Genomic DNA, 19,812 nt, shown 5'->3' on the forward strand with positions numbered 1-19,812 from the left:
GAGGACCACTGCTTCCCTTTCCCGCGGCAGCGGGGAAAGCGTGGGACGCGGGCAGGCTGCCGAAGGGTTCAGCGAGAGGGAAGGCCTGGGAGAGGCAGAATCCTTCCCCTCCCACGCCCTTGGAGAAATGAACGCGGCAGCCCCCACCCCCGCCCTCAGAGTCCCCACTCCCGCTAAATCCGGGCGCGCGTAGAGCCCGGGGCCGGGGCGGCCGCCCGCAGCATCAGCAGCGGCTCCAGCTGCCCACTTCGGCGAACTGGCCCGGCGGCGGTGCAGGCGCTCCAGGCTGCCCTCCCTCCGCGGCCCAGGGGCGGCTGCCAACGTGCGGGTCTCCGTGAGGCCGAGCGTGCGGTCGCCACTCGCAGACGTGCTCGTGCCAGCCCGACCGCGGCCGGCCCCTCGAGCTTGGAGGCCCCGGGACCCGAACCCGCTTTTCCCGAGCTCGACTGCGGACGAATCCTGGGGGCCGCGCGTCTCGGGAGAAGCGGCCGCCGTGCGGCGCGGAGGGATACACCTCGGCCGCGCCTCCCCTCCCCGCGCCCCCGCCCCCGCCCCCCCTCCCCGCCCGGCTCTGCTGCCGCCGCGGCGGCCGCTGCTGCTGTTGCTGCTGCTGCCGCTGCCGCCGCCGCCGCCGCCGCCGCCGCCGCCGCCGCTGCCTGGATATAGTGCGGCAAGGAGCGGAGCTTGCAGTCACTTTGCGAGGAGGAGCGCGCGGGCTGCGGGCGGCTGGGGCACCCCGGGAGCGGCGGCGGCTCTAGCTGGGGCGGCCGTGGCAGCGGAAGGTTCTCTCTCCAGGGCTGGACTTAATAACTTTGGAACTGTCCTCCAGTGTCACGTCCTGAACATGAGCCTCCTCCTCTCCTTCTACCTGCTCGGGTTGCTTGTCAGTAGCGGGCAAGGTAGGAGTGTGGTGCTTGATTGCCTTTACTTTCCCTCCCCCTTCCACCCCTTCCACCCGACCGACGGGGGCAGGGGGAGGCACGGGGAGAATTAAATGAACGAACTAAAGTTACAGTTACGGTCGTTGGTAGGGTGATGTTCACTGTTTATTGGAGCTGCCGCTAAAAATTGTATCTGTTCTGTGGAACCCTTTAAATGAGACGAAACCCAGAGAACTGGAGGCTGGCATCGGTGAGCAGGAGATCGAGGCAAACTGCTTCTTTTTCTGGGATCTTGGCTTGCTCGGATTTTCATGATCAAAAATTGGATGAGCATGTGGGTGTGTATTAGCAGTTAAATATCTGAGGCTGAGGAGGGAAGGGGACGACGATGTTTTACAGAAGCAGCAAAAACTATCAGCATTAAACTCGTGTGTGACACATCTCTCGTGTGCAAGAAATTGAATTCTTAGAGACTCTTTTTTTTTTTTTTTCCCCTTTCCCAAGACCCCCGTTCCTGGCTAGGAAGTGAACGATGATGGTTTATTTCTGTTGAAACTAAGAGAGGGGCCATGGATGTTGTGTGTAAGACAGCAGATGGATAAAACTAGGCATGTGTTGCAGTCATTCATTTTCAGCACCCCCCACCCTTGTTAATCCATCAAGGTTGAAAATTTGTATAGCGTCAGATTGTAATTCCACCTGTAAGGGATGTTTTAGCTTGTGGAGAACTGGTGAGATTTTTATCTCTGGAGGGGAGAGGGGGGGCGGGAATGAATAGCTTACTAGAATAACCTGAGAGAATTTGTGGAAGCTACCTCTATTTGTCTCTATAGAGGTAGATCTGAATTTATCTTTCTTTGTCTGGGTAGTTCACGTTCACATGAAATATATTTATAATAAATGGAAACATTTTCAACTGTCCAGACAAGTTTGGACATTTAATTGGGAACACAAAATGCTAAAACATACATTGGTGGAAGTCTTTAAAGAAAAAAGAAAATAGCCGTAATTTTGTGATGTGTAATAATTGCATAGAGTGTTATATTATTAGTATGGCATGAAAATTGTTTTTTTGAGAAAACATAAATTACAAGACAAGTTAAAATCTCTCCACTATATTCAATTCTAAGCATTTTCTAGCCTCTTCGGTGTTGCTCATTTGGTCCAGCAGGGGGTGGTAGAACTCCATTTTAAAATCAGAAATGGTTGTTTCTGTTCTTCTACACTCACTGGGTCCTTCTATCATTCTTCAGCAGGGCTTGACATTTTGGATATGAAGCCTTCCTTTCTCTGCCCTCACCTCCCTAAAGCTATATAGTGTTAATGGCTGATGAAACATGATTGGATGCAGATTTTATGCTCAGAAATCAGAATGCAAATACTGAATGTTGCTGTAGTTTATAAAGTGTCTTGGTAAGATGCTGCTCATTTCCCCTTGATAATATAGAGTATGCAAAATTTCAGTCATAGAAAAATTGCAGATATATCCATCTGAAGCTGATAGTAGCCCAGTTAATTAAATCACTATTATAGCAAAGATCAACATATACTTTATGCCCTACAGATATGTTGCTTTCATTTTTGCAGAGCTGCTGATTATGTTTAACTGTTCATTTATAACATAGACAGGTATTAGTGAATCCTAAGAAGCAGTTCCTGAAAATTGCAGTTAAAATACCACTGCAATTAACTGAGTGTAGCTAGTGTGGAGTAAGATGGGGACATAATGGAAAGCAAGTTTATGCAGACTTATGATTACATTAGGGCTGGTTTGGAAAAGAAATATGTCTCAATGGTGGAGTCTGTGAATTTACATTTATAGACACTAAGTGTGTTGGAATTTGGGGGACAAAAGAGAAATCTAGGAATGTTTAAATATTATACGCAGGCACAATTTAATGTAGGTCTCTATATGTGACATACCTGAAATTTGTGATTCCCCTAATTTATAATTCAGAAAGCAGGGTAATTGTAAAGAAGGGCTCTAAAATTAAAGCATGCCTGAAAGGGAGCCTATATTCACTGTCATGAAACAGGAAAGAAGGGGAACATCATTCGGAAGATCTCTCTATCTAGTGCGATTTAAAAATGCATGGCACTGATAGAGGCATAGATGCACATCAGAGAGACTTAGCTTTTGTGAAACTGAACATGTAGTACTTCTGTGCCATGTCTCCTAATGAAGTCAGAGATGCTGGGAAACAGCAATCCTGATCTTGGAGTCCGATTCTCCTATGCCAGTGTTTTGTCCTCCAATTAAGGATGCAGAAGCAAGTATCAGACACACCACTGGAGCAGTTTTTGAAAAAAAGGGATCTAGTGCAACTCATAATTTTGTTTATTCTTTTATAAATGGGGCCATGGAAAAGCCTCCAGTTCGTGATCCCTGGGCTAACCTTAGAAATACTAAAATCCCAGCTTGCTGATTTATGTTTCCAACAATATACTTGCAGGGGATTTTATGAAGCATGATTGAAGCTATTGCTTTGGAAAGTGGTGTGCAGTTAGACTGGGGAAAGGCAATGATGATGTATTCCCTTTTAAGTAGTCAAAACGTTTTGAACTGCAGCAGTTGAGCAGCAGAAAATGACAGAAGTGAAAAACTGAGCAACTTAAGTGGATGCCAATACCATAATTAGCTAACAAGGTCTAATAGTTCTAACTTTCAACACAACATTATTGTTCTACTGTAGTGAAAGCCTTTTTTATTACAGCAAGAATACGCCTTTAAAAAGTCTCTCATTTCCACTGCAAGATTAATATCTAATGAAGTAAGGTTGGGATTTAATTGTCAAGTCTGAATTTAATTGTCAACTGAAAGGAGATTCTATAACTCTTAACTTCTGCTATTATTTTTCTTTGTATTCAAAACTTGTTCACAGTCTCCATCATCATAAATCTCAAGTAATAACCTGAGTCTGTGATTCACAGTGTATTTGCTGTTTGGATCTATGTAAACCCAGTTCCCAAACTGTAATACGTATGTGCTGCTAAGCCAAAATCATGGGGAGGGGGAGGTGAATTGCCCAGTTAATTCGTTGAACTTAAGGCTCTCTGCTTACATTTTCTCTTTCTGGTGAAGTATTAGTAAGTCATTGTTCATTAGAGACCTGTACCTTCTAAAAATAAAGCGTGGGGGTGTGTATGTGTGGGTGTGTGGGTGACCGCTAGTTTCACTTCTACAGGAAGTGTGGGTGTGTGGGTGACTCCTAGTGTGTGGGTGACCGCGAGTTTCATTTCTATAGGAAGGTCTCCGCGAACCTGTCTTCAGTGTAGGCTGTTCACAGACAGCCTCTCTCACGTCCGTTTTAATCTACTCTGCTCTAATTCTTTGATATCAGCCTCTTTTGGAACATTTCTATTGAATCAGCTCCATATGCATTTGCACTTAGAGAAGACAGGCTGTGTGAATTAATACTGTTACTGTCAATGAGCCACCCAGAGGATTTCCTTTCCTGCTTTATGTCAAAGGAGTTAAACAGTGCATTTGACCACTTCGGTTTCTAATGCTGAACTGGAGCCCAGGAGAAGAGCAAGAAGGGAAGGTGGTGGGCCCCCGGGGGTCCAGGGAGTCTTTTCAATGGCACAGTGGGCTAATGTTCTTCCAGAGGTAATGTCCCATTAGAGAAGCAATTAATGGAAGAAAATAACAAAATGACCTCATTCAGTACAAAAAGAAAGTCAAACTTCATATAATTTAGTAAATAAAATGGTTTTCTTTCATACAGAGAACTAGTTTGTAATGGGACTGAGAAATGCGCTATAGAAATGGAGGCTGGTAACCAAGCCTAACAGTGTCATTTGTTTTTGTCTATTTCCTTGGGAGGCAGGAATGTGAATGGAAACAAGGTTGCCAGTCAGAAGGCCCCAAGGAACTAGTCTGTTGCTCTCTCTGGCTTTTGACATTTGGGAAATGATTTTAATTTATCTGTTTTCAGAGTCACTCTCATAGCAGTGAACTTTCGAAAGCGTGAAGAAAGGGATTGATAAGTGGTAGCGCAAGTTTGAATTGCTTTTGTTTTTGTTTGTTTGTTTTGGTTTTGGTCCAGAATTAAATGAGTCCTCTGGGTGTTGGTGTATGCAAAATTAATTTAATAATTTTAATATTCTGATAAAGGGGTATCATTGTTTTTCAAATTTTATTAATCTAGATTCTAAATTCCCTGTGCCCTTAATACTCTCCCAATTATGCTAAGGATGGACCTATTTAAAATATTATAAAATAGCTTTAATTTTCCAAATTGTATGCTATGAGAACACTTTGAGATACCACCAGTGCTTGTATGCTTTCATTAAATGTAATCTTCCTGAGCTTCATAGGGCCAAGGTATCTTTAATTGTTCAGCAAATAAAAGTGCTTCTATATGGCATTATTTAAAATATTTTAATAACTTTTAACTATTTACAAAGTTATAGTTGTAATAGTGCTGATTCCAAATGACTATCAGCGTACTTCCTGGTGTCACATATTCACTTGGGTCACTAACAGTTCATCAACCATTACAAGGCATTTTAGAAAGCCTTGATCTAATGCAACAGACTTGTCTGAGTTTAAATAGTTAAGAGGTATGATAAGGAGGTTTAAGAGTATTTAGAAGCGTAACAATCAATAGATGACAGTTTTAAGGATTTCAGGTCAGTTGGTCAGAATTTTCTTGGCTCCATTTTGTTATTAAAAATAGCACAAAAGGGGAGAGAATGTTGGATTTGAAATCAGAAGATTTAGACCATTAAGTCTCTTGACTTTGAAAGAGTAACTTAAATTCTCAGATGTTGTAGGGCTCCTCGAAAATGTCAACCCTATTATGCCAGAGGTATATTATAAATACAGACAAATCTGCCATGGTTTAAAAACATCTCATTTATTCAATTTTTTAAAGTCATCACAAACTTCTCTATGAATAAAAACAAATATTGTGTGGGGCAGAGATAATTTAATTCATTGATAATGGTGGCTCATTCATCATTTACTCATTTATCAAACATTTATTGAATGCCTGTAGTGCCTCAGACACCTTATTCAGCAGCATTCCTAGGAATGGTTATATAGATTGTGCAGTGAACAACTCCAGGGGGCGCCACTCATGTGTGTAGTGATAGAATGCATATTTATTTTCACAATTTTCCAGCAGATGGCAGTAAAGAGTCTTGAGGAATGGGTTTCTTATTGTATCACAGATCCCTTTTATGGGCCAGCACCAGGTTGATATGAGTCTGGAGAGGCTTAGGGTGGGCACACAATTAGGATAAGTGATTTACTAAAGATCCGAATAGTAGCGAGAGCTATGGTCTCTAAACTCTTAATTCAGTTCTCTGAACACCAAACTTTTGCAGCGGTTTAAAAATATTAACATTTCTTCAGCTCAGAATAATAGTAATGTTTAAATTTTATGCCATTTGTCAGTTAATCAATTAACAAATACTTGTTCAGGACTTAACAATGAGCATAATGCCACCATTTTGTAACCCCATAGACCACTGGCTCAAAGTGCGTTCACTTCCTTGTAAGGAACAATGAGCAAGAATCCAAAGGACTATTAACTATTTTATGGTGGAAGAAATTGAAATGCAGAAGAATTACCTGATTTGCCTATATCAGTTATAGTTAGGAGTTATTTGGATTTGTCTATGGCCATACCACCCTGAACGCGCCCGATCTCCTCTGATCTCGGAAGCTAAGCAGGGTCAGGCCTGGTTAGTACTTGGATGGGAGGAGTTATTTGGATTCAAGATTAGATTTTCTCATTTCTAATTCAATGCCTATTTTTTAAATGTATTTAATGTTTTGTTTGAAAATTTGCAGGTGTGTGGAAGGGGTAGTGCATAGAATCCAATGCTGATAGTTGAGAAGGCAAAAAATATAAACGCCAATTAAGCATATGAGGTATCAATAAACTGGTCAACAAAATGTTGAAAAATGAGAAAAGATATATAATTAATTAAAAATTAAGGGGTATAAAGAAGCCCATAAGAATTCGACACCTAGAAAGAGCTAAAATTTGTTGAATGTTTGCTAACTGCCAGGGTCTATTGTAAGCACATTACATTGGTTTAAGTAGCTTAATATGTACAACAGCCCTCTAGTTATTATCATCTTACTCTTCCCTTTTTACACTTGAGGCACAGAAAATTTTCTGTGAGGCACAGAAAATTTAAATAACTGTCTAAGGTTGCATAGCCAGGAAAGAAACATGTGAACTCAGGACATGTACGAAAGACTTGCCCTTTTAACCAGGGTACTACCTTGCCATTCACTGAAACAGAAGGGGATTCAACATGGAAGAGGGAGGAGATATGACAAAGAGTTAGCAACAGGTGAGCATATTGTGAGAAAGGATGCCCTAAGTGTTCAGAGGACAGAAATAATCCAATTCATTAAGAATTCGGAAAGGTGAGTTGTTGGACTTGATTATGGAAATATTGATGGGACTTAGAGTCATGAAGGCCTTGAGTCAGGCTAGGTGTAGATCATCAGGAGCCATTGTTTCGGCAGGAAAAGAACATGCTTAACATTTTGTTCTGTTTTGAAGTCTTCTGGCCAGGCATGGGGCCTACCAGAGGGAAATGAAAAAGGAGTTGAGGGTTCATGCCTTATGTTTCTTTGAAAAAATTAATGAGTCTTAATAAGACATTTGATTTGGGAGATTGGGAGGCAGGTAGTACCTGAAATTTTAAGCCTTTTCATGGAAAGAATGGTTATCTTAATAGAAATAGGGAAATAGATAAGTAAGACCACTTATTTTAGGTGAGAAGGGTTTGTGTTCTTGTTTTGCTTGTTTGTAATTTTCTATATTGATACGTTGAGTTTCAAGTACAAATGGAGTCTAGATGGAAATGTCATCAGCAACTTTGGAAAGACCAACTGTTGGTCTTTTCTTTTCAGAATTTTTCTCCACTTTTATTTAGCTTTGTTCTCTTGTTCTACCATCGCTGTTTGTGCTAAAATTATTTGATAGGTGTGTGTCTGGAACTTTAAGTAAAATTTCAAAAGCATTTAGGTCAAATTTGCTTTTATTATATATTCTTCATTCATTTCCACGGCTTATGCGTAGCTCCCCCCCCTTTTTTTTTTAATTGTGGGGAAACAAAAGAAAACATGAAGAAATAAGAACATTTAAAAAAATGAAAATAGCTAAACTAAAATCAAAAACCAAAAAAGTTTGATATGAAATATACAGACGTGGACATTGTTTCTGTTCGTCTTCAAGGGAACTAATATTTTTGAGTGCCTCCTGTGTGCCAGGTGGACATTCTCACTCATTGTCTCACTTAGTCCTGATAAAAATCGCCTTTGATAGATGATGTCTTGAGACGGAGAGTGTCAGCTTGGCCTTGCGCTATTACATATGTTCTGTGGCTGACACCGAAAGTTGCTGCTAATGTGCATCCTATGTATTGAAGATACAATTCTGTTTCTTTGTGTGTTTCTTTGATACAGGATTGGTTAATAGGGGGCTGATGCAGGAACTGTGTTGTTCCATATACCACTTCTTCAGCCCACTCATTTTTGAAGTGATCAAGAGCAAGCTTTCTCACTATTAAAGAGAAAGACTTAGCTTTCTATAAAGATGTTAATAAAAAATATGAAAAATCAACTCAAGTGCTTTTCTTTACTGTGAGTATTTGTTTGTTTAGCAGTTTAAGAACCATCTTGATTTCCAGTATAGTACATATCTGGGAATACTGAGATTGCTGCTAAGAAAACTGGAAATCACTTTCTCCTTTGTTAAAATGATGTATTTGTTTTTACTTTTTTAAGGGCTACCCCCTGGATCATAGTTTTCATTTTAAAGTGAATGCCCTTCAGGCCTTGTATCTCAAAAGAAGATGCAAATACTAGATACAAGCATCGTTAGAGATTTAACTGTGCTAGTATTTTCATTAAGATTGTTATGGTAGTTGTTAGTGCTTGGTTACACATTTCTGTAGGTTTGGAATGCTCTGACCTCTAATCCTGTCTTTTCCCATAAGCCGTGATATTTTTTACTGCATAATTTTGCAGACACCAGCGTTTTCCAGGGATGCAAATATGGTGTTAGCATAGAAATGCATGCCACCACTTGTAAAATAAACCGATGTAATAAAGCTAAGACTTACAGTAGAGTACATCCTAATTTAAGAAAATAAGCACACATAGACTTTGTTTTAAGTATTAATGAGTGTTGTGGACAGTTTTTCTAATCTTGTAGCTTGTCCATTCTCAACTAGCTGTTTAATAACTACGGTACTACTTTTTTCTGATTACTTTTATATTTATTGCCCTCCTTAATTTATCTCTGATTATTATCATTTACCAATGACAAATATTGAATATACTGTCAGAGCGGAGCAGTTGCAACTTTATATTATAATAATAGCATTCTGTCATCAATGAGAGAAATGAGAAACACAGATTATGTAAAAATTAAAATATAACATCAAGTATATGCCATAATATGTCAAAGTACTGATCAATATTGACCTGTTTTATTTAAATTTTCTGTATTTATTTATGTAAACCATTTAGAATTCTCTAATGTTTCTAATGCCCGCTGAAATTAAGTACATTTTCAATCCTGTTCATTTTTTTAAAATGCACTTATCTCACAGAATCTCTGGTTCTGTCCTACCTATTGTATAAATTATATACTAATATTTTAAACTAGGTTAAACTTCGGAATTATCAAAGGGTTAGAGTTACATTGTAGAATTTAATGATTTCAAATGTATATATACTAAGACGTATTAGATAACAACAACTTTGATGGTCAACTTAAATTTACCTACTTAAAGTCCCACAATTACCCTGAAATGTAGGTAGTATTCCTGATTTAGAGAAGAAGAAAATGTACCTCGAAGAGGTCAAATTACTTGTCCAAGAAGAAAGACTTGAAAAATGGTTGGCTTAGAACTTGATACAAATATTTTATTCTAGATGCAGCATTTTTCCTATAACAATGCCTGTGCTTTAACAGAAATATATTCTACTCCTATTAATGGAGGAGTTTTCAGAAATAACTTAGTCGTACAGTAGATAATTTATGTTACTCTGCTCTTCAAAGTTACTTTTGGACTGTATTTACAAGATACATGCTGTTCATTTTAGAGGACTCCCTTTCACTTGACTTATTTGGGAGTTCCTGATTTAGAACTGTTAAGACTTCTACCTTTTATTCACTTGCAGGATCCTGTTTTCTTAGCCTCATTCTTATTACTATGTACACCAAACACTTTTGCACCATTTCTGAAATTCCCAGATTTGGGCCCTGTGTCAACATAGTTCATGTATTTTACAGTTTTCCTAACCTTCTTTGCTTGGACAATTCCTATTGTTTTTCTTCAAAACTCAGTTTAGCCATTTCATCACTGAAGACATCTTTCGTAATCTCAACAAATATACAGTAATCCCTGTAAGTGAAAAGTAAAAAACAAACAAACAAAAACAAACAAACAAAACACACACACACACACACACACACAGAGTAATCCCTGGCCACTGTGTAAGACACAGAACACCCAGTCATGGATGGTAATATACCCCAATTCTGCATGTCAGACTTCATTGTAACTGTATGTGATCTTCTGTCTGAACTCTCTGAGAGCAAGAACACCTTTCCATGCTGGCTTGCCATTAAATACAATGTACTTGGTTAGGGAGTTCACTGTAAATTCTTATGTGTATTCTTGAAACATAGTATATGTTTAGTAAATATATGCTAAATGAATATTTAAATATTACCCAGCAGGAGTAAAACAAACTAACTAAAAATATATTTAGTTTTGACTGTTGAGAATATATTATCTGTTGGTTTGGGTATTTGTTTTAAAAATTTTGTTTATATCACTACTGCATATGATAGGCCTTCAATAAATATTTGAGTATCTATAAAATAATCCAGTCAAAAGGAAAGAAAAGATGACCTGTCTTACCTCCTGAACTAAAAATAAATTAGGGAATAAAGCAGACTTTTAAATCTTGCTATAAGATTTCTTATTTTGAAGCCTTATCTGGGACATAGGAGACCATTACATTGTTGAGGTTTCTGAGTCTTCACTACATAGAAATAAATGAGGGAGATATAATATGTTGATAAGGGTATAATTAAACAGATTAGATATTGTCAATAGTAAATGTCTGATTTGTCAATAGAGCAAGTATTTAAAGTCCTCAAAAATCAAGATAATCCCTGGGGTTAATTAAAAGTTGATTATTCAGTCAATGATTATTGGAAGCCAATTCTAAACTGTATGTATGGGAAGACAAGCAAGATAAGAGTATTTTGCCATATTTTTTCATAGGCACTTGGGTTTTGTTTCTTTTACAAAAAAATGAAATTCAATTTAACCAAAAACATGCTCTCTTGTCCGTTAGCCATGTTTTGTCATGATATTATGATATTTTCTATGTCAGATTTCAGTGGTAAGAGTGTTTAAGTTAATTGGACAGAATACATTTTCAGGTACTCTTGAATGTCTTTATCACGTATTTATTTGTCTCCCTTCCATTAGCCTACTAATGTTGCCAGTATTTTGTATGCCACTTCTAACTTGAAACACAGTTTGCAATTAGAGATATGACCACTGCTTCTGATTCATCCATGTTTTAACTTTCATTTCCCTCCTTAAATTTCACATAATTTATCAACACTTTAATTGGTTATCCATTTGAGTTCTTTTATTTCATAGCCCCCTCATAAGCCCCAAGGTAATGCATTTTACCTCTGTGGACATTGTGCATGGTCTGCAGTTTAGCAACAAAACTCAGCACAGGTTATTAAAGGATATTATGCCATTCTCGGTGCTTTACTAAAAACTTACACAGCCATATCCAAAGTGGATAGGAAGTATTCAACTCTATTTATCTCATGATATTTAAATAATACTTCATACAGAATACTTAGTACAGAATCCTGAATAATTATAAAATACCCTAAGTTGCTAATGTATTTCCTCTTTCAAGTCCTTGTTCTGTTTCTATTGTATGAAACATTTTATTAAAAATACCCTCCATCCTACCCTGTGCATTAATAGATTATTTGGTGAAAGATGACTTCTTCAAGGAGAATTTCCCTCCTTCTTGCTAGGAAAATCAAAGGATTGACATCATTGGGGTGCCTGGGTGGCTCAGTGGGTTAAGCCTCTGCCTTCGACTCAGGTCATGATCTCAGGGTTCTGGGATGGAATCCCCGCATCGGGCTCTCTGTTCAGCAGGGATCCTGCTTCCCCCTCTCTCTCTGCCTGCCTCTTTGCCTACTTGTGATCTCCCTCTGTCAAATAAATAAATAAAATCTTTAAAAAAAAATTTAAAAAAGGTTTGACATTATTGACTATGGTGGGGAAGGGGACTTACTTGTTAGTTACCTTTCCCTTCTCTCTTCCTGTTTGGCTGCCTCTCAGAAGGCATCTCATTTAGATGTCTCCACATCTCAGGTGATGTACCTAAATGTGGATGTGTGATAGGAGAAGGGAGGTTGTCTTAAGAAGTATAAATTGGCTTTGACTAATAGTGATTCCAGAACACATTCTGACTCCTGAGCAGAAAGGCATACAGGGAGCTAAGAATGAGAAAGGAGAGTAAATGCTGTTAGTAAAGATCAATCCCTGTTTTATTTCAAGGGTAATTCATCAGCTAAACAGTAATGAGGGAAGGGGTGGTGGGGTCAAACCTTGAAGAGCTGGGATAAAGTGTGACATGCCTGCAGAGGAGGACTGCAGACATCCTTGGGTCCTCAATAAACAGTGTCTGTTTGTAAATATTGAATGAATTAATTGAATGAAGGAAACATCAGCGATAAACAAAGCCAGACACTAGTTACAGTGGTTAAGGACAGATCTAAATCGGTAATACACCATATTGGAAAGGAGGTTTATTATTATATTCAGTAAGGTAAAGAGCCTCGTGTGGCCTGCACTGAACTTTGCTTGGTACAGAGGTGACCCGGTATTCTAAAGGCACAATGAGGGAATAGGGGGGAAGGTGCATGGGGGCTCAGTGGAGCCAGGGAAGTGAAAAATCACAAAAAGCAGGAAGGAGTGGTTTGGTGTGTCTGAAACCCACCTGCGTTTGTTAATTGATGGTTAGCAAAGTTAGGCTCCTACCCTCCCACAGAGGTTGGGAGAGAAGAGTCCCATCTTGAGGTATGGACTGAAACAAACAGAAGGTCTTTGGGCAGCCTCGAGTTTTCTCAGGCACTTTAAGTCATCCCAGGGATGCCCCCTTTGAACTGTTAAAAATAATGTTAGTGCTTCATCCAAATCTTTATAGGTTAGGGTTGAGACCTAGTTGAGAAGAGAGCTCCGCAGAGCTTGGTTACAGTTTGGCAAAGAGGAGAATGTCAGAAAAAAAAAAAAATCTATTAGTCACCCTGCCAACTACTGGGTTACCTCATTTTTATATGGACTACCTATATAGGATTTCTGAAAATTATTTTACAGATGAGGGAACTGAATTTCCTAAAATTTAAATGGCATCTAATAAGTCAAGGACTTGAAATTTAAATTTAGTTAGTATTTGGTTCTAAAACTTTACTCATTTCTGTGACTGAAACATGGTACCTTTGAAGCAGCGAGGGATAGCTGAAGGGAAAAAAGAAGTACTAGGAGTAGCTTTAGTTTCAGTTTTTTACCACTCTTTCTAGCTATTTCTTTTGAATGGCTAAACTTTAGGTGAGTGACTAACAATTAGCAAATGAGTAAATCTTTTAGGGACCTTAAACATTGATGAGCACAGAGAACCAACAGGATTTAGAAATACAGGGTTCATGGTGGTTGTAAGGTGGGGCAGTTCGATTGTTCAGGTTAGTGTAATTCTTCAAGGACTATATAACATTAATATTTAAATATAAGCTATATTTTTTAAATGGCTTCTCTTATTGTAAAAACTGGAGTCATGAATAATTCAGTAAGTCATCTGTTTGTGGTTGACTTACTGAATACTTTCATAATAAAATTACATCAGTTCAGGATGTTTTTCGGGTCAAAGAAGAAAAGGATATATTTAGACGGACTTAAAAATAAAAATCTGTGATAGCATGTAAGAAATCATCCGGAGGCAGGTTGGGACTGCATGTTTCTCTTTAGTTTTGGGTATTTTTCCTTGACTTCATGGAAGGAAGTTATTTGCAACAGTTTCATGTATCACGTTCTTCTCAATAAAATCTGAAGTTAGGAAGGATAATTAAATACGTCACTGGCCTTGTATTATGAAAAAAAGGATAAATTCTCATATATCATCCAGGAGACTTTCCTCAGTTCTCATTGGCTAGAATTGTGTCATAGTAACTCTCCAAAACTAATGGCTGGTGAAGAGAATGCCATCGCCATGATTTCCCCTGATGAATCAGCTCCTTTCTGTTGCTGAGGAGAAGGTCAGCCTCCCTTGAAGTATCTGATTCTTCCATCAGACTCAGTGTTCATTTACTGAGGAACGAGGGAGAGAAAACTCACCAGTGTGTGGTCCGGTGTGACTGCCATGGAGGAGTTGAGGGGCCCTTTTTGACAAAGAATGTACACTGTGTCACAAGTCAGTATTTATTAAGCACTTACAGTGTGCCATTTCAGTGTACTTTGTATGTGTGATCTGTTATAATTCTTCAGACTTACGTGTGAAGATGATTCTGTTCTAGAGAAGGGGATGGGAACAGATGTTGAGGTGTTTGAATGACCTGTCAATCTCACAAAGCTGCCCGGTGGCGACGTTGGGATTGGAACCCTGGCTGGCTGGCAAGAGTCCTCTTTCCCTGCCAGGTCCCAGTAAAAGGAAACGGCTAACATTGGGCATAGTTTTTCTATTGTTAAGTTGAAGAATGGTAGGTAAGGATACTAACTTCCTTTGTGAACAGGATGTATCTTGGGAAAAATCCTGAGAAAACTGTTATACTTGATCTTACTTAATATCTGTGTTTACACATCTTTTACTATCTATCTTTTTCTTTTAAAATTGTACAGATAATGAAATTAAGAGAAAGTGTGATAAAGCAGTTTACCCAAGGTCACATAGCTGTGAAGGAGCCAAGTGGGATTTGAATAAAGGCATACTTTGACTCTGAGGGCTCAAGTACTTTCCACTATACAGTGTTTAAGGATATGTATGGCAGGGCTGGGGTAGTAGATTTGGGATAAAACAAATTACATAAACCTCACTGGTCTTCCAGAATCTTATGAAATAAAAGAAGCTAATTTTTTAAAGGAAATCTATTTCATTTTCATTGTTTTTTTTTCCCCCCACCCCAAACCTGATAGGTGGATATTGTTCTCAAATTTAAGGGGGCCAAGGAAAAATATTCATTGGATTCTGGAAGAGATGGATAAAAAATAGAAATAGAGGCTAGGATCTCCTTTAGAAAGAGCAGTGGAAACTGAAAACAAAGAATATTGGTTTGATATTGACTGATGAGACCGGCTAACTATGAGTAGAAATGAGTAGATTCACCAATCAGTGTGTTAATCTACTATATGCCTAGACCAAGATATGAACCACACCAGTTCCTGACCTCTAGATGGTTTCTTCCTGAGACTACACAGTGAATTAAAAGGCAGGATAGTGATTAAGATGCTTGGGGTATAAAACCCTGTGCGTGCTCTGCAATTACTTTTTCTTAGAAAGCCATTCTGCTTCTTCCCACCCCTCACCCCCATGCCACGTACTCTCACCAGCACTGTTTTTTATGAATGGCCAAATATATATGGGTGTACACACACATATATATGTGTATATATATGTGTGTATATATATGTGTATATATATATATATAAAATGGTGTGTGTGTGTGTCAGAGTATGTGTGTGTGTATACCTACCTATACATATATATGTAAAAACTTAGGAAAATCATTTCATCATTCCATGCTGAGTCAAAATGCTTGCTACATTTATTCCATTATTTTCATTAGGGCTGAAATTCATGAATATTTTAAGCGATTTGTTCTTTGCTGCTTTTTGCCTCTAAGAAAGAAATGTACTCCACAATAAAACATTGGACTTATTATTCACACTTAGTGTAACTGAAGACTAATTAGCTAGTGTTTAATTTCTCAAGACTACAAAACAATATCTGTTGTCTCTCGGTTACACAAAATGAACAGCTAAACAGCTCTCCCACCTTATTTTTTTAAACAAACTCTCAGCACACAAACATTCATAATTTATGATGTTTTCCATCAAAACATATTCCCTGAATATAGATAAAATCAGCATTTGGAGCATGGATGCTTTGGTTCCAGCTCAGGGACTGTGATTGAAATGCATGCACATGCTTGAAAAATTCTTCATTTTCATTTTCCCCAATTTCCAACTGAAGACATGAAGGCTGCTAAGTTTCTAGCAGTGTTATGCTCTCTTTTACATTGCATTGTACAACTGAGTTACAACATTTGTTTCAAAGCTGCTGAACAAATTGTTTAAAGTAATTTGTAATATCACAATGAGGACTGGATCGTAAAATTGTAGATACACATTCTCTTGTATCTGTGTTTGATTGCCATGTCCCTTTTGAGGATTACTAAGTAGATAATCTGCTTCTATTTCTGATGACAGAGAACAAATTCATTTGTGTAAAGAGCTTTTGTGAGATATGTTGCTGATGTTTTTCATATAAGGAATTTCTGTATTTGCAGGTATTCAAGACAACCGAGTTTACTTATTTGCAGCCAAGTAATAGTGTTCAAATTAAATAGTTTCTATTAACTTTATCATTGACTGGTTTATGGTTTTATGGAAATAAAAAGTACTTTGAGAGGAGCTTTCCTTTTTCAATAAATGGCATTGAATGGTCCCATTTTAAAAGATGTCTTTGATATTCTTTTAGTCCTTATGGTTTGGTGACAGCAGTCAAAATTGTTTCTAAAGTGTTCAGAATTCACATCGCGTGGCTGGTTGTTGAAACGTTCTGCCTGAATGGTTGGGTACTAAATGAATTCATGCCAGCCCATGGCAGTTCCAGTCATTGAGGCCAATGGCTGCTTAGTGCTGGGGCAAAACTCTTTCCCATGCACAAGTTGGTAGTGGTTTCCTGGGAATAAATTTGGATCCTGTGGCCCAAATGATGTCTTCAAGAAATAACTCAACATCTGTGTTTTATTTCCAGCTCTGTTCCATACTCAGTGAAGCCCAGATCTCTACTTAGAGCTAAATATCTTTACATTCCCTTTCGCGTCAAAGCAAAAGTTTTGTTAATTTTACTTGCAAACATTTTTACTTTGATTTGTGGGCATGCAAATGCTTTGAGCCCTCAAAATAGCCTTTCGTGTCGGAGGCTGTGTGGTGAAAAGCACAGAATCTGAACTCTGGCAGATTTGAATTCAAATCCCACTCACCCACTTGTTTAATAAGAGATCACAAACAAGTGATTCATTTCTCTATGCCTTCATATTCTCATCTATAAAATGGGGATAATAATAGCACTACTTACATAGTAAATGGTCAATTAATATTGCTATCATTATTAATATTGCTATAAAGCCAATGTATAATTATATATATATTTTTATAATTTATTAACCAGCCTTTCTTAAAAGGCTTCTAAAGCATTTAGCTCAATGGAAAACAATGCTGTGGTAAAGTGTCAGATTTTTTTTTTTTTGAGATAATTATTAGTTTTGGAGAGCTGTGTTATCACTGTGCCATTGATTACACTCTGTTTAGTTTTCCCACCCATTGCAAAGGATGGCAGGCCACTAGTGACTTTGGCATTTGGGACTTTTATGGTATCTAGGGTCTCTTCTTTTTCTTTTTTTAAGATTTTATTTATTTATTTGACAGACAGAGATCACAAGCAGGCAGAGAGGCAGGCAGAGAGAGAGAGGAGGAAGCAGGCTCCCTGCTGAGCAGAGAGCCCGATGCGGGGCTCGATCCCAGGACCCTGGGATCATGACCTGAGCCGAAGGCAGAGGCTTTAACCCACTGAGCCACCCAGGCGCCCCTAGGTCTTTTCCTTTCTTTGTCAGCTGTTTGTTATTGTGGTGTAGGGCTTCACAACTGAGGTAGAACGAGGAATTAAAGATAATTACACCATTTATTATGTGACCAACTCAGAACTGTTTAAATCCTGTATCTAATGCCAAGATCTGTCGTGCTCTCTAGGACTTTCCTCCTCTTCCCATAACCCTACTCAGACTCATTTCTGGGGTTAGCTGGAGGTTTATTGTCCTTGTTTGTTTCTCTACTCTTATCCATCACCTGTTTTCATCCTTCCCAACAACTAGCTGCAGTTAATCTCATTTTAGGGAATGGGAAACTGTCCGTAGAGCAGGTGCACTCTTCCTTCTCAGTGGATCATGTTTTATAACCTCTTTGTTCTGAGTCATCAGTTATTGATATTTAAAGGGACACTTGTGAAATACTCTTTTCTTTCAAGTGACTGGATTTTAACTCTAAAGTCCTAGCAGTGAAAGCTACCCATTCTGCCATGCTCTACTTAGAAGTGCTATTTGAAAATCAAAGCTGATGGTGACATGTTGGCTCTCCACTCTTGAACTCCCTGTCAAGGGCTGGATGGCTCAGCGGACCGAGTGCAAAGCCCTGGGCAGCAAGTTCAGAGAGCTGCAAGGTGATACTCAGTGTGTAGACATATCAGAAGGAAATGGAAACATGACAGAGGGGACATGAGCAAATGATGATCATTGTGTTTACATAAAGTAGAAGGATGGATTTGATCCCCAACTAGAAATTCCAGAGTAATTTTCTAGAGGTAGTTTTAGACCCTTTATAAGATGACAGTTTTGAATTCTCTCAGTTTATCATATAAAATGAAGCTCAAACCTTGTTCCATTTGTGAACCCTTTCTTGGTCATTCCAAACTACCTTTCTCCATTATAAATCACTAGAATATAGATTAGTATCACCCATTTATAATCTCATACAGTTCCAGGTTGTAAATGGTTGTAAATGTTTCACTAATCTTACCTTCTAATCATATTCTAAGCTTATAGACAAAGGCTTTATGTTATGCAATGCACATACTGGATGCTCAGTGAAGGGCTGTTGAAAAAAATAAATGAATGATGCTCTTACAGTGATATTTATATTTATAATAAAAGTAGAGATTTAAAACCGTGACAAAATGAATTGGTGTTAAATAAAAAAGACAAGTATCTGGCTTGAAATTAGCACACCTTATTGATAAATGGTAATAGAATATTTGCTCTCTTTTAAGAGTATCTTTAAGAAGATATATATATATATATTTTTAAAAGATTTATAAAATAAATATATTCATAGCCTCAAAAAAAGATATATTTTTTTAAAAAAAGATTTATAAAATAAATATATTCATAGCCTCAAAAAAAGATTTATTCTCTCAAAAAAAGTGAGAGAGAGTGAGCATGAGCATGTGGAGGTGTGGAGGGAGAGAGAATCCTCAAGCCCTGCTAAGTTCAGAGCCCAATACCGGGCTTGATCCCATGACCCTGAGATCATGGCTTGAGCCAAAATCAAGAGTCAGGAGCTTAACCTACTGAGCCAGGTGCCCCAAACATATGTTTTTTTTTTGCTTGGAACAGTTTTGGTGGGAATATAATTAAACAACCCAAATTGTGTCCAAGTTCTCTGAAAATATATACTGAAATATTAAACTCATGTGTTTTTCCTCTTCATATTAATTCAGTAGTTTAAGTTAGCAATTTAATAAGAAATATTTATACTTTTCCTTCTCAGTGATCTCTCTTACAAATTTTTACAGAAGATAGCAAGTAAGTGTAAACCCAGAGCCTTATCTTCTGGTATATACCTTAGTTGCTTATGTGCATTTCCTACATACCTAAGTCCCCCCCAACCCCAACTTTTATTATTCCATACCAAAAGTCTATTTCACTTATAAAAAATATGGACTGACTTTTCAAATAGCACCATCCATATAAATATTTGAATTATTTTGTTACTTAAAACTATTATATTAGTAACACTTACACCCAAGTGAATTCATTCTGACTACTAAATGTGTCCAAAGAATACTCTG

General features: G+C 38.2%; 1 protein-coding gene across 2 annotated transcripts in view; it reads left to right on the top strand.

Moving 5' to 3' along the window:
• The first annotated feature begins 212 nt into the window (after positions 1-212).
• The window catches only part of NCAM2 (neural cell adhesion molecule 2), a 515,285-nt gene continuing 495,685 nt past the window's right edge, over positions 213-19,812 (top strand). For both annotated transcript variants that reach the window (XM_032353026.1, XM_032353033.1), the window contains exon 1: positions 213-899. In XM_032353026.1, coding sequence (XP_032208917.1) covers positions 845-899 — 55 coding nt within the window. In that variant the 5' untranslated portion in view covers positions 213-844. The remainder of the gene's footprint in view (positions 900-19,812) is intronic.

Source organism: Mustela erminea, chromosome 1, assembly GCF_009829155.1.
Source record: "Mustela erminea isolate mMusErm1 chromosome 1, mMusErm1.Pri, whole genome shotgun sequence".
Classification (NCBI taxonomy): Eukaryota; Metazoa; Chordata; class Mammalia; order Carnivora; family Mustelidae; genus Mustela; species Mustela erminea.